The following is a 13088-nucleotide window of genomic DNA, read 5'->3' as shown; positions in this document are numbered from 1 at the left end:
ATTACTGCTGTTTTCCTTCGCTGTTTGACTTAATACGGTTAAAACTCCTGTATAAGGTAATGCAGTAATATGTTTCTCCTACATATTTGAAATGTATGTGTAGTTGATTATGTGCTCATATTGCTTATTATACCAATGTATAACCTGTGACTGATAGCTAGTGTGATTGCTGACTTTACTATAATTCTGTCAGTTTTCTGTGTATTCCGATCCTCAATGCTAGTGCAAAGTAGGGTAGGGTCGGATTGTGTGTCACTTTAACAAAATTTAAAGTAATTACAGTCACAAAATTGTGTAGTAACACTGTACATGTGTGTGATTTATTTATCATGTCTAAGAGCGGCAAGGGTGAGGAAAATACACTTTCCACAGCAGCACCAACACTCATTTCATGTTTGTCTTGCAAAGCTGAGTTAACCTCTCTGGATCTGGTTCAAAAATTGTTTAAGTTTTCACCGAAGCCTTTTTAATAATCCAAGGCAAGAACAGGTTGTTGAACCCCCATGGGCTACTTTTGCACAGACATTATCCAGTATAGCTGACTGGATAATGCCATATCTGATAACAGGGTTAGGTTATGCAACCTTCCACCTGGGGTTTATTACATTCAGCAGGATAAGCGGTAGCCTCTCAGCAAAAACAGGCTGTTGTTTCATATCACATAGATATGAAACAACATCTTCACAGTCTACACGTTTCAGGTGAGGACTTGTCAGAGGATGAGGACTCATTACACTCCGGGTCTGCATACGGAGACTAGGAGGAAGGACTGAGCTCGGTAGACATACCTGAGCTGATTAGTGCGATGAAAGCCATTCTATCCTTAGAGGAAGCGGCAGAGCCTGTGTTAAAATCTGAGGCTCCTGTGTTTAAACGTCCTAAAACAGTTAGGACTGAGTTTCCTGGGTCAGAACAGCTGACGGAAATTATGCAAGAGGCTTGGGTTATGCCCAGTAAGAAGTTTAGAATTCCAAGGAAATGGAATTCCAATTATCCTCTTCCGGCTGGGGACTGTTTAAAAAGGGAAGTGGCTCCCAAAGTAGATACGCATGTCATTCAACTGGTGCGGAAATCTACACTACCTTTGCCGTCAACATCATTAAATGATGTCACGGATAGGAGAATTGAAAGTTTCCTTAAAATTTTTTTTTTCCTTGTCTAGGGCAATCATAAGACCAGCCATGGCTTCAGTCTGGATGACAAAGGCAATGGCAGCCTGGGCTGATGCATTGGAGTAGGATCTTTCAATGGCATCTAGAGAGCAAAAATCTCATATTGCACATATCAAATAGGCGGCGATGTTTATGGGAGAAGCAGCCTTGGATATGGGTACAATTGCCTCTCAGGCATCAGCAGTAGCTGCTCGCAGAACGGTTTGCCTACGTACATGGAAAGCTGACTCAGAATCCAAAAAGGTTCTGGAGTCTTTGCCTTTTACTAGAGATATTCTTTTTGGTAAAGAATGAAACCGTATTTTGGAGTCAGAAGCAGACTCCAAGGAAGTGAAGTTTCCTTCCAAACACAAATTCAAGCCTATATTTCCAGCTTTTTGGCCCTTTGAGAATCAAGGAAAAGCGAAAGGAAAGGGTTATGGCAAACAATCCCAATCCAACAAGCCTGTTAAGACTAAAAGGCATTGGTCTACCAGAGGACCAGCTTCCAAATCAGAAGATTAGCCATCAGTCTGATGGTGCGCGCCTCCACCTGGGGGAACCCAGGGTGGGAGGCCGACTTCTTCAGTTTGCACAGATCTGGCATCAGTCTACTATAGTTGCCTGGGTGCAAGAAGCGGTATCTCATGGTTATACATTTGCTTTCAAGAAACACCCTCCTCAAAGGTTTTTTTGTACCAGGCCGTCTTCAGTGGAAACAAAGGCCAGGGCTTTGCAAGAGGCAGTTCAGAAGTTGCTTCAGTCAGGAGTGATAAATCCAGTTCCCCCTGCACAACGAGGACAAGTTTTTTTTTTTTGTTTTATTCCAACCTATTTCTAGTCCAGAAGCCAAATGGGTCGTTCTGGCCCATACTCAATCTCAAAACGCTGAACAAGTACATTTGGGTGGCTCGGTTTCATATGGAGACTTTACGTTCCATTATTTTGTCCATGGAACTGGAGGATTTTATGGTATCCCTGGATATCCAGGATGCTTACCTACATGTTCCTATAGCACTGTCCCATCAGCACTATCTCAGGTTTGCTATCCTCCAGCATCATTTTCAGTTTCAGGCCCTACCATTTGGACCGGCGACACCTCCCAGAGTATTCACCAAAATTATGGTGGTGATGGCATCTTATCTCTGTCAGCAGTGGATAAGGATTTTTCCATACCTCGACAATTTATTAATACTAGCTCAGTCTCCGGAATTGCTTCAGTGTCATTTGCAGCAGACAGTAGCTTGTTTGCAGAGACACGGTTGGCTGGTTCCGTCACAACGGATGGCTCATTTGGGGACTGTGCTGGATTCAGGTCTTCAGAGAGTATTTCAACCTCTTAACAAAATATCCAAAATTCAGTCAAGGATTCAGGAGCTGCTATACAGTCAAAGGTTATCCATTCATGCCACAATGCGTGTGATGGGGTTGATGGTGTTGACATTCGACATGGTGGTGTATGCGCCATTCTACTCGAGGCCTCTGCAACGTCTGATCTTTTTCAAATGGAATGGTTGTCATCAGACAATAAAAACGCAGACTATGCTGCTTCCTCTGGAAATAAGGAGGTCATTAGCCTGGTGGCTACAGACATCCCATCTGGACAAAGGGAGACCCTTTTGGATATCCGATTGGGAAATTCTGACAACGGATGACAGTCTTCAGGGCTGGGGAGCAGTGTCAGGAAGGAGTTGCTTCCAGGGGCAGTGGACCAAGTAAGAAAGTTGCCTGCCAATAAATATATTGGAACTTCGAGCCATATATATGGCACTTATTCAGGCAAAGGACATCCTTCAGGAGAAACCAGTCCAAATCTGCTCGGACAATGCAACGGCAGTAACGTACCTCAACCATCAGGGAGGAACTCGCAGCCAGAATGCAATGAAGCAGGTAAGTCACACATTAAAGTGGGCAGAACTTCATCTTACAGCCTTGTCAACAGTGTTCATTCCGGGAGTCCTTAACTGGGAAGCGGATTTTCTCAGTCGACACGCCATTCATGCAAACGAATGGGCTTTACACCCAGAGGTCTTCCAAAATCTAGTATACAAATGGGCGTTACCGGAGATAGATCTCATCGTGTCATGCCAGAACAACAAAGTTCCCGCATACGGGTCAAGAACAAAGGATCCCAGAGCGATCTTTGTGGATGCCCTGTTAGTGAGGTGGGGCTTTCGTCTGGCCTATGTGTTTCCACCAATCTTCCTGCTAACCAGGGTAATGCGAAAGGTTAAACACGGAAAGGACGCCGTGATACGAATAGCTCCGGCTTGGCCCAGAAGACAGTGGTACACAGATCTGGAGAGGATGTCGATGGATGCTCTACTCTAACTCCCTCAATGTCCAAATCTACTGTCTCAGGGTCCTTGCTATCACAAGCACCTGGATCGACTGTCTTTGATGGTCCTGAAAGCAAGAGGATTCTCACAACAGGTAATTCAAACAATGCTCAAAGCAAGGAAACCTTCCTCAGCTCGCATTTATCACCGAATATGGCAAGCCTATATTCAGTGGTGCAGTGACCGGAAATTTGACCCAGGGTGTTCACAGTTTCCGGAGTCTTGGCATTCCTTCAGGCAGGAATGGACAAAGGTCTACGGGTGGCTTCCTTGAGAGTGCAAGTGTCAGCATTGACTGTATGGTTCCAAAAGAAAATTGCTAACCTACAGGATGTGCGCACTTTTTTCCAGGGAATGCTGCACATTCAACCTCCTTTTGTTCCTCCTACAGTGCCTTGGGACTTACGTTTAGTCCTAAAGTCCCTTCAAGTTGCCCCATTTGAACCACTTAAACGAGTGGATCTTAAATGGTTGACAGCTAAAGTTCTCTTTCTACTGGCTATTGCTTCAGGTAGAAGAGTTTCAGATTTAGGGGCAGTGTTATGTCGCCCTCCTTTTCTGATTCTTTTTTTATCCAGATAAAGCAGTTCTCAGAACTAGATCTGGGTATCTTCCTAAGGTGGTGTCTAAATTCCACCTTAACGAAGAAATTATAGTCCCGGCCTTCCAGGAGCCAGACCTTTCTGCGGGAAATGCATCGTTGGAAGTAGTCCGTGCCTTAAGGATCTACGTGGATCGTGCCAGTGCCATCAGAAAGACACTTTTTGTTCTCTTTGTTGTCTGCGGATTTCACAAGAGAGGATGGCCTGCTGATAAGCAAACACTGGTGAAGTGGCTTCGGATGATAATTTCAGAAGCATACTCTCAAGCTGATCTCCCTGTTCCGGCTAATGTCTCTGCTCACTCTACTCGTAAGGTAGGTCCGTCATGGGCATCACAACGTGGTGCTTCTGCAGAACAGTTATGTAAGGCAGACACATGGTCTTCCTTTAACACATTTGTTAGACATTATGCCTTTGATACCTTTGCCTCTCAGGACGCTGAATTAGGGCGAAGGATTCTTCTGTCCAATCAGGAGCGTCCCCACCACCCATTGCTTTGGGACAATTTTGTTCTGTTGACATCCCAATGTTATCCTGTGGACCCTGCCGGAGAAATAATCGTTATGGTAAAACTTACCGTTGATAATGCTATTTCTCCTAAATCCACAGAATCCTCAGGGATCCCACCCTGATGTGCCTGATTTGAGGATCCTTTTCAGTCACTAACCTCTTCCTTCCTGTACGGAATGGTGTGCATGTGTATTGTTCTTGCCTGATTAGGGCTATCTATGATGCTCTTGCCTTGAGCTTTGGGAAAACAACCGATTTGCCTGAGCCAGGAGACGGGGATATATGGATGGGCCGTTGCATGCTGGGAGGCCGAAAGCTTTGACCGTTTGGTGCAAATCCGCTGTCCCGTTATCATATCCCAGTGTTATGCTGTGGACTTAGCAGAAATAGTGTGATCAACCGTAAGTTTTACCATAACGATTATTTTACATGGCAGCACTAGTCCCATTAATATAGGCTAGTGCCAAATCTTATTTCCCATTTATATTATGCTGCTCAAGAATATCTGAATACTAATTAATTCCTCATTTTCTGGCTTGGTGAGACCAGTGTGAACCGGCCTCCGAATAGTGATGTATTAAGAAAGCTTTGGCAGTGCAAAAATAAACCCAGACTGATTTAAGGGGGACTTCTAGTTCTGTTAAATGTCTGTATCCGATACAGGGGCCTACCGTGCGGCTGTAGCTTTGGGTTTTACAACCGTCGCTACTTTGAGTGTTAGTGAATTTCTCCAAATAAAGTACCTGGGATCTATGGGTAAGCACCAGGAGATCCAATGTGGATTTTTACTTGTGAACACCAAAAAAAAAAAAAAAGGCAAAATGATCAGTGACAGAACCATAAACAACAAACTTTATTTGATATATGTAGAAATGAAATCGTGTTGCTTTACACTGCGCTTTTCCAAACATTCTGCACTGCAGACTTGAAATCTTTTATAGGCCCTACACACTGGCCGATTTTCTGAAAGATATGAACGATCTCGTTCATAAATGAACGAGAACTCGTTCATATCTTTCAGTGTGGAGACTCCAGCGATGAACGATGCGCGGCCCCGCGCTCGTTCATTGCTGGTCCCCCGTCGGCTGTGCATGCAGGCCAATATGGACGATCTCGTCCATATTTGCCTGCACTTCAATGCAGCCGCGTGACGGGGGGAGTGAAGAAACTTCACTCCCCCCGTCACTGCCCCCGGGTCGCTCGTCGGCCGTTTCGGCCGTCGGGCACCTCGGCGGCACATCGAGATATGTGTAGGGCCCTTTACAGCAGTCCTAGCAGTAGCAGGTGTGGTTATTGGGAAGTACAATTTACAGCTGCTTAATCAGTATAGGGGTTTCACCAGACCACTTGTTATGTTTTGGAAAGTCATTGGTTTCACTGGGGCCCATTGTTATTTTCTTGTTATTCTATATACAGTAAGACCAGACAATGTAACAGGTAATAACTGAAGAGGCTAATGTTAGAATGTTATTTTTTTTCCCCCTTCACTTTGAACAAGCGAATGTGGTTTAATAGTCTTATACACAGGCCCATGCAAAATATTATGTAAATAATGGTGCTTAGAGCTGCGATCATGTACCAAGTGGGGAATAGGGTGGTTGCCTCGGGATCCGGACTGAAAGTCGACAGTAACTAGGTCAACAATGTCTAGGTCGACCACTATTGGTCGACAGTAACTAGGTCGACAGGGTCTTTAGGTCGACATGTTCTAGGTCGACAGGTCAAAGGTCGACATGAGTTTTTCACTTTTTTTTTCTTTTTTTGAACCTTTTCATACTTAACGATCCACGTGGACTACGTTTGGAACGGTAATCTGTGCCGAGCGAAGCGGTAGTGGAGCGAAGGCACCATGCCCGAAGCATGGCGAGCGAAGCGGTGCACTAATTGGGCTTCCCGGTCACTCTACGAAGAAAACGACACCAAAATAACATGAAAAACTCATGTCGACCTTTTGACCTGTCGACCTGGACACCCTGTCGACCTAGTTACTGTCGACTTTCAATACCACACCCGGTTGCCTCGGGCTGCTTTTCAGTTACAGTCTTTTTGTCTCGCGTGGTAAATTTGATGCTAATACATATAAACACATTAGAATTCGGAGTAAGTACCCAGAGCTACGGGTTAACGTGTTCGTTGCACCCATAATAAGGGCACTTAGCTCTGTTTTCTGTTCGACCCTCTCTTATGCTGGAACAGAAATCCACGTTCAGTGCAGCTTGTGGGCTGTAATTGAATAGCCACGGCAGACCAATTAGCCCATGGTTAATTATTGCAGCTAATTGAATCCGTCCCTTAATGTATGGATATTTAATATGACCAGTGATGTCATCTGTAACATCACTCATGCCTCTATTTTCCTTTTTTATTTTAGCAGTGTTCATCTGTCATCGTTAATACTATGTCTTCTGTAGCCATATGTCCGTTGTTTTGGGGTACAGTGCTCTCCAGCAGTCGGCAATGTTAACGGTTTTATCTTCAGTTCTGTCATTATAGAGAACTTTGTTTAGAATATCCGTTTTATGTAAATTAATTCTAAAACAGACGAGCGGTATCTTTTAAACATTGTTATAGTTTCTGAAATGCATCCTGCAGTTTTCATTATGGTTTAACTTCTTAGGATTGTTAATAAATCTAAACGTCAATTATTTCTAATTTACTGAAGTGCCCTTCATGTATTCTTTAATTAGATAATCAGCATAATAACTATTTATAGTCATAGCTATGTCTTGTGCTGTGAATATACACTATAATTGTCTCTAAGTACTTCTTCCCTTTTATTATTAATACTTAATATCAACACAATTATCTTATATAGTCATGAAGTTTGAGAATATTAAGGTATTCTAGATCATTTTATTCCTATACTTAAGTCCCTAAAGAAGATGGATAAATATCCATTGTAAATCTTATACTGTGCCTTCCAGTAAAGATTCCAGGTATGACTGTGTCCTGATCACCTTGTTTGTGACCTATGACCTGCTCCCCTTTCTTGTGACCTGTATGACCTGCTCCCCTTTCTTGTGACCTGTATGACCTGCTCCCCTTTCTTGTGACCTGTATGACCTGCTCCCCTCTCTTGTGACCTGTATGACCTGCTCCCCTCTCTTGTGACCTGTATGACCTGCTCCCCTTTCTTGTGACCTGTATGACCTGCTCCCCTTTCTTGTGACCTGCTCCCCTTTCTTGTGACCTGTATGACCTGCTCACCTTTCTTGTGACCTGTATGACCTGCTCACCTTTCTTGTGACCTGTATGACCTGCTCACCTTTCTTGTGACCTGTATGACCTGCTCACCTTTCTTGTGACCTGTATGACCTGCTCCCCTTTCTTGTGACCTGTATGAACTGCTCCCCTTTCTTGTGACCTGCTCACCTTGCTTGTGATCTGTATGACCTGCTCACCTTTCTTGTGACCTGTATGACCTGCTCACCTTTCTTGTGACCTGTATGACCTGCTCACCTTTCTTGTGACCTGTATGACCTGCTCACCTTTCTTGTGATCTGTATGACCTGCTCACCTTTCTTGTGACCTGTATGACCTGCTCCCCTTTCTTGTGACCTGTATGACCTGCTCACCTTTCTTGTGACCTGTATGACCTGCTCACCTTTCTTGTGACCTGTATGACCTGCTCACCTTTCTTGTGACCTGTATGACCTGCTCCCCTTTCTTGTGACCTGCTCACCTTGCTTGTGATCTGTATGACCTGCTCACCTTTCTTGTGACCTGTATGACCTGCTCACCTTTCTTGTGACCTGTATGACCTGCTCACCTTTCTTGTGACCTGTATGACCTGCTCCCCTTTCTTGTGACCTGTATGAACTCCCCTTTCTTGTGACCTGCTCACCTTGCTTGTGATCTGTATGACCTGCTCACCTTTCTTGTGACCTGTATGACCTGCTCACCTTTCTTGTGACCTGTATGACCTGCTCACCTTTCTTGTGATCTGTATGACCTGCTCACCTTTCTTGTGACCTGTATGACCTGCTCCCCTTTCTTGTGACCTGTATGACCTGCTCACCTTTCTTGTGACCTGTATGACCTGCTCACCTTTCTTGTGACCTGTATGACCTGCTCACCTTTCTTGTGACCTGTATGACCTGCTCCCCTTTCTTGTGACCTGCTCACCTTGCTTGTGATCTGTATGACCTGCTCACCTTTCTTGTGACCTGTATGACCTGCTCACCTTTCTTGTGACCTGTATGACCTGCTCCCCTTTCTTGTGACCTGTATGAACTCCCCTTTCTTGTGACCTGCTCACCTTGCTTGTGATCTGTATGACCTGCTCACCTTTCTTGTGACCTGTATGACCTGCTCACCTTTCTTGTGACCTGTATGACCTGCTCACCTTTCTTGTGACCTGTATGACCTGCTCACCTTTCTTGTGACCTGTATGACCTGCTCCCCTTTCTTGTGACCTGTATGACCTGCTCACCTTTCTTGTGACCTGTATGACCTGCTCACCTTTCTTGTGACCTGTATGACCTGCTCCCCTTTCTTGTGACCTGTATGACCTGCTCCCCTTTCTTGTGACCTGTATGAACTGCTCCCCTTTCTTGTGACCTGCTCACCTTTCTTGTGACCTGTATGACCTGCTCCCCTTTCTTGTGACCTGCTCACCTTGCTTGTGATCTGTATGACCTGCTCACCTTTCTTGTGACCTGTATGACCTGCTCACCTTTCTTGTGACCTGTATGACCTGCTCACCTTTCTTGTGACCTGTATGACCTGCTCCCCTTTCTTGTGACCTGTATGAACTGCTCCCCTTTCTTGTGACCTGCTCACCTTGCTTGTGATCTGTATGACCTGCTCACCTTTCTTGTGACCTGTATGACCTGCTCACCTTTCTTGTGACCTGTATGACCTGCTCACCTTTCTTGTGATCTGTATGACCTGCTCACCTTTCTTGTGACCTGTATGACCTGCTCCCCTTTCTTGTGACCTGTATGACCTGCTCACCTTTCTTGTGACCTGTATGACCTGCTCACCTTTCTTGTGACCTGTATGACCTGCTCCCCTTTCTTGTGACCTGTATGAACTGCTCCCCTTTCTTGTGACCTGCTCACCTTGCTTGTGATCTGTATGACCTGCTCCCCTCTCTTGTGACCTGTATGACCTGCTCCCCTTTCTTGTGACCTGTATGACCTGCTCCCCTTTCTTGTGACCTGTATGACCTGCTCCCCTTTCTTGTGACCTGTATGACCTGCTCCCCTCTCTTGTGACCTGTATGACCTGCTCACCTTTCTTGTGACCTGTATGACCTGCTCCCCTTTCTTGTGACCTGTATGAACTGCTCCCCTTTCTTGTGACCTGCTCACCTTGCTTGTGACCTGTATGACCTGCTCACCTTTCTTGTGACCTGTATGACCTGCTCACCTTTCTTGTGACCTGTATGACCTGCTCACCTTTCTTGTGACCTGTATGACCTGCTCACCTTTCTTGTGACCTGTATGACCTGCTCACCTTTCTTGTGACCTGTATGACCTGCTCCCCTTTCTTGTGACCTGTATGACCTGCTCCCCTTTCTTGTGACCTGTATGACCTGCTCCCCTTTCTTGTGACCTGTATGAACTGCTCCCCTTTCTTGTGACCTGCTCACCTTGCTTGTGATCTGTATGACCTGCTCACCTTTCTTGTGACCTGTATGACCTGCTCACCTTTCTTGTGACCTGTATGACCTGCTCCCCTTTCTTGTGACCTGTATGACCTGCTCACCTTTCTTGTGACCTGTATGACCTGCTCACCTTTCTTGTGACCTGTATGACCTGCTCACCTTTCTTGTGACCTGTATGACCTGCTCACCTTTCTTGTGACCTGTATGACCTGCTCACCTTTCTTGTGACCTGTATGACCTGCTCATCTTTCTTGTGACCTGTATGACCTGCTCACTTTTATTGTGACCTGTATGACCCGTTCACCTTTCTTGTGACCTATATGACCTGCTCACTTTTATTGTGACCTATATGACCTGCTCACCTTTCTTGTGACCTATATTACTTGCTCACCTTTATTGTGACCTATGACTTGCTCACCTTTCTTGTGACCTATATGACCTGCTCACCTTTCTTGTGACCTATGATCTGCTCACCTTTCTTGTGACCTATGATCTGCTCACCTTTCTTCTGAGGTTTATTAACTAGACCTTTTGTTCTATATCTGAATGTCTCCTTGTGTTTCTCCTAGGCCTTATTTTGAGGGTCTTTCACATTCTAGTTCTCAAACGGAGATTGGGAGTTTACACAGCATGCGAAGCCAGAGGGAATTGCCAAGTCCTGTAAGTAGACAGCTCTGACTTAAGAGTTTGTATACCTCTTTGGAATTTGTATTTTCTTAAGGGCCCCATACACTAGAACGATAATGCCCGATATCATCCAATTTCGGGCATTCGGGACGATATGTCGGGTGAAATTGGGCATTTTGGAGACGTTTCCGATCCGATGCGTGTGCCTGTGAGGGTCGGATCGGCTTCCCTAGATCGTTAGTGCTGCACTTGTGATATGTCTGTTCCCGCAGGCATGGCTGGGATCGCATACAATATATCGGGATCCGGATTGAAAGTCGACAGTAACTAGGTCGACAATGTCTAGGTCGACCACTATTAGTCGACAGTAACTAGGTCGACAGGGTGTCTAGGTCGACAGGGTCTTTAGGTCGACATGTTCTAGGTCAAAAGGTCGACATGAGTTTTTCACAATTTTTTTCTTTTTTTGAACCTTTTCATACTTAACGATCCACGTGGACTACGATTGGAACGGTAATCTGTGCCGAGCGAAGCGGTAGCGGAGCGAAGGCACCTTGCCCGAAGCATGGCGAGCGAAGCGGTGCACTAATTGGGGTTCCCGGTCACTCTACGAAGAAAACGACACCAACATAACATTCAAAACTCATGTCAACCTTTTGACCTGTCGACCTAGACACCCTGTCGACCTAGTTAGTGTCGACCAATAGTGGTCGACCTAGACATTGTCGACCTAGTTACTGTCGACTTTCAATACCACACCCCAATATATCACATGCAAAATGTACCAAATCGTATGGAATCGTATGGAACCACTCCCGGGAAGCTCCCGGCAGAGTTCAAGGAAAATCACCTCCGACTTCAGCCTCAGACATATCGTTGTAGTGTATGGGGCCCTTTACTTTGGAAAGATTGCGGCTGTGGCACTGAGGGGGATAATCCCTTGTGCTTTAGCGACATTTTCATATGAACTATTATATTACATGTAAATATATATTTAAGAATATATTTAAAAAGTTATATTTAATTCGCAGTTCTAGAATTGTAGGATTGCATGGTTAAATAAATGGACTATGCTCTTTCAGGAAGGTACAGTATTTCAGTGTCATAAATCTTCATACATTCTCGCATAGTAAGTGATATGGTAATTATCCTGACCTAATGTGAAATGGCCACGCCTTTGTTTACAGTCCGTGCACTCCAGGGAGGATTTCCTGCATTGTTGAAACCTCCCAACAACGTGTTAAGATTGTGATTAAGCCAAACTGGTCTTAGTTTTATGGGGAGTACACACGGAGAGATCCCTGCTTAATTTCGAAGCAATCTGTATGCCCCATAGCGGTGCGCGGCCCCGCGCGTCACTGTCGCCAGTACTAGATTTGCCGCTGTGTGAAGTGACTTCTGAGCAGGGGGAGAGATGTGTGCTGAGCGGTCTGTGATAGATCGCTCAGCACACATCTCTCAGTGTGTACCCCCCTTTTACATATATTATCAAGGAGGAATGCAACTGAAGTGTGTGTTGCGTTTACATTTTGAGAAGCAGTTATATGCTACGTGTTTTAGGACAGCAAACTAATTCAGGTGGTATATGTATGAAAGGAAGAATACAGTCCAGTTTCTTTGAAATTATATTTATATTTTTTTGTAAGATCGATTATTTGGTGTGGTATTGTATGTAAGAATGGGATAATAGTGTTTGCATACTCTGAAATATATATCCTCTGACTGTCAGGGAGGAGAAAACTTTTGTAACATCTGTAAGCTGTGAATGGTCCCTAGCACCTTTAGCGATGGGACTTATGAGCCATAAACGGCCTTTAAAATGAGTCTACTTTATCATGTGACCACCAGAAAAGTGTAAAATGCTATTCCGTTCTTTGGCTGTTATGGATTGTCTCCAAGCTCAAGCACTCTGCCAGCTACCCTGCACGGACTATTCCGTGTGGAGGAACCAGTGGGAATTATCTGACGCCAACCAGGAGGTGTTGCAGCAACGTGACCACAGATACCTAGAAGTGGGCAGTTCCAGGTGCCAGTGTAGGAGTCGGGATGGAACAAGCGCCTCCTTGTGCCGATGTAGAGGCCTGGTGGTGGCAGTGTTATACGCCCTCTACACAGGGGGGAGTAAGTAACAGGCGGTTACTGATGTAAGAGGCAATCCCGAATATTACAAGCAGTGGGTCAAAAAGCTGTGATCGCCTTCAAAATGATACATTAAAGACTCCTGTAATTACTAGAATTTTGGCCACGT

At 45.1% G+C, this 13088-nt stretch overlaps 1 protein-coding gene across 8 annotated transcripts in view; it reads left to right on the top strand.

Annotated features, from left to right (window-relative positions):
* LOC134980486 (phosphofurin acidic cluster sorting protein 2-like) overlaps positions 1 to 13088 on the top strand; it is a 203634-nt gene that overhangs the window by 137658 nt on the left and 52888 nt on the right. For all 8 annotated transcript variants that reach the window (XM_063947344.1, XM_063947340.1, XM_063947341.1 and 5 more), the window contains exon 10: positions 10783 to 10873. In XM_063947344.1, the coding sequence (XP_063803414.1) occupies positions 10783 to 10873 (91 nt within the window). The remainder of the gene's footprint in view (positions 1 to 10782; positions 10874 to 13088) is intronic.

The sequence above is a fragment of the Pseudophryne corroboree genome, chromosome 12 (assembly GCF_028390025.1).
Source record: "Pseudophryne corroboree isolate aPseCor3 chromosome 12, aPseCor3.hap2, whole genome shotgun sequence".
Classification (NCBI taxonomy): Eukaryota; Metazoa; Chordata; class Amphibia; order Anura; family Myobatrachidae; genus Pseudophryne; species Pseudophryne corroboree.
This window is presented reverse-complemented; position numbering and strand designations above follow the sequence as displayed.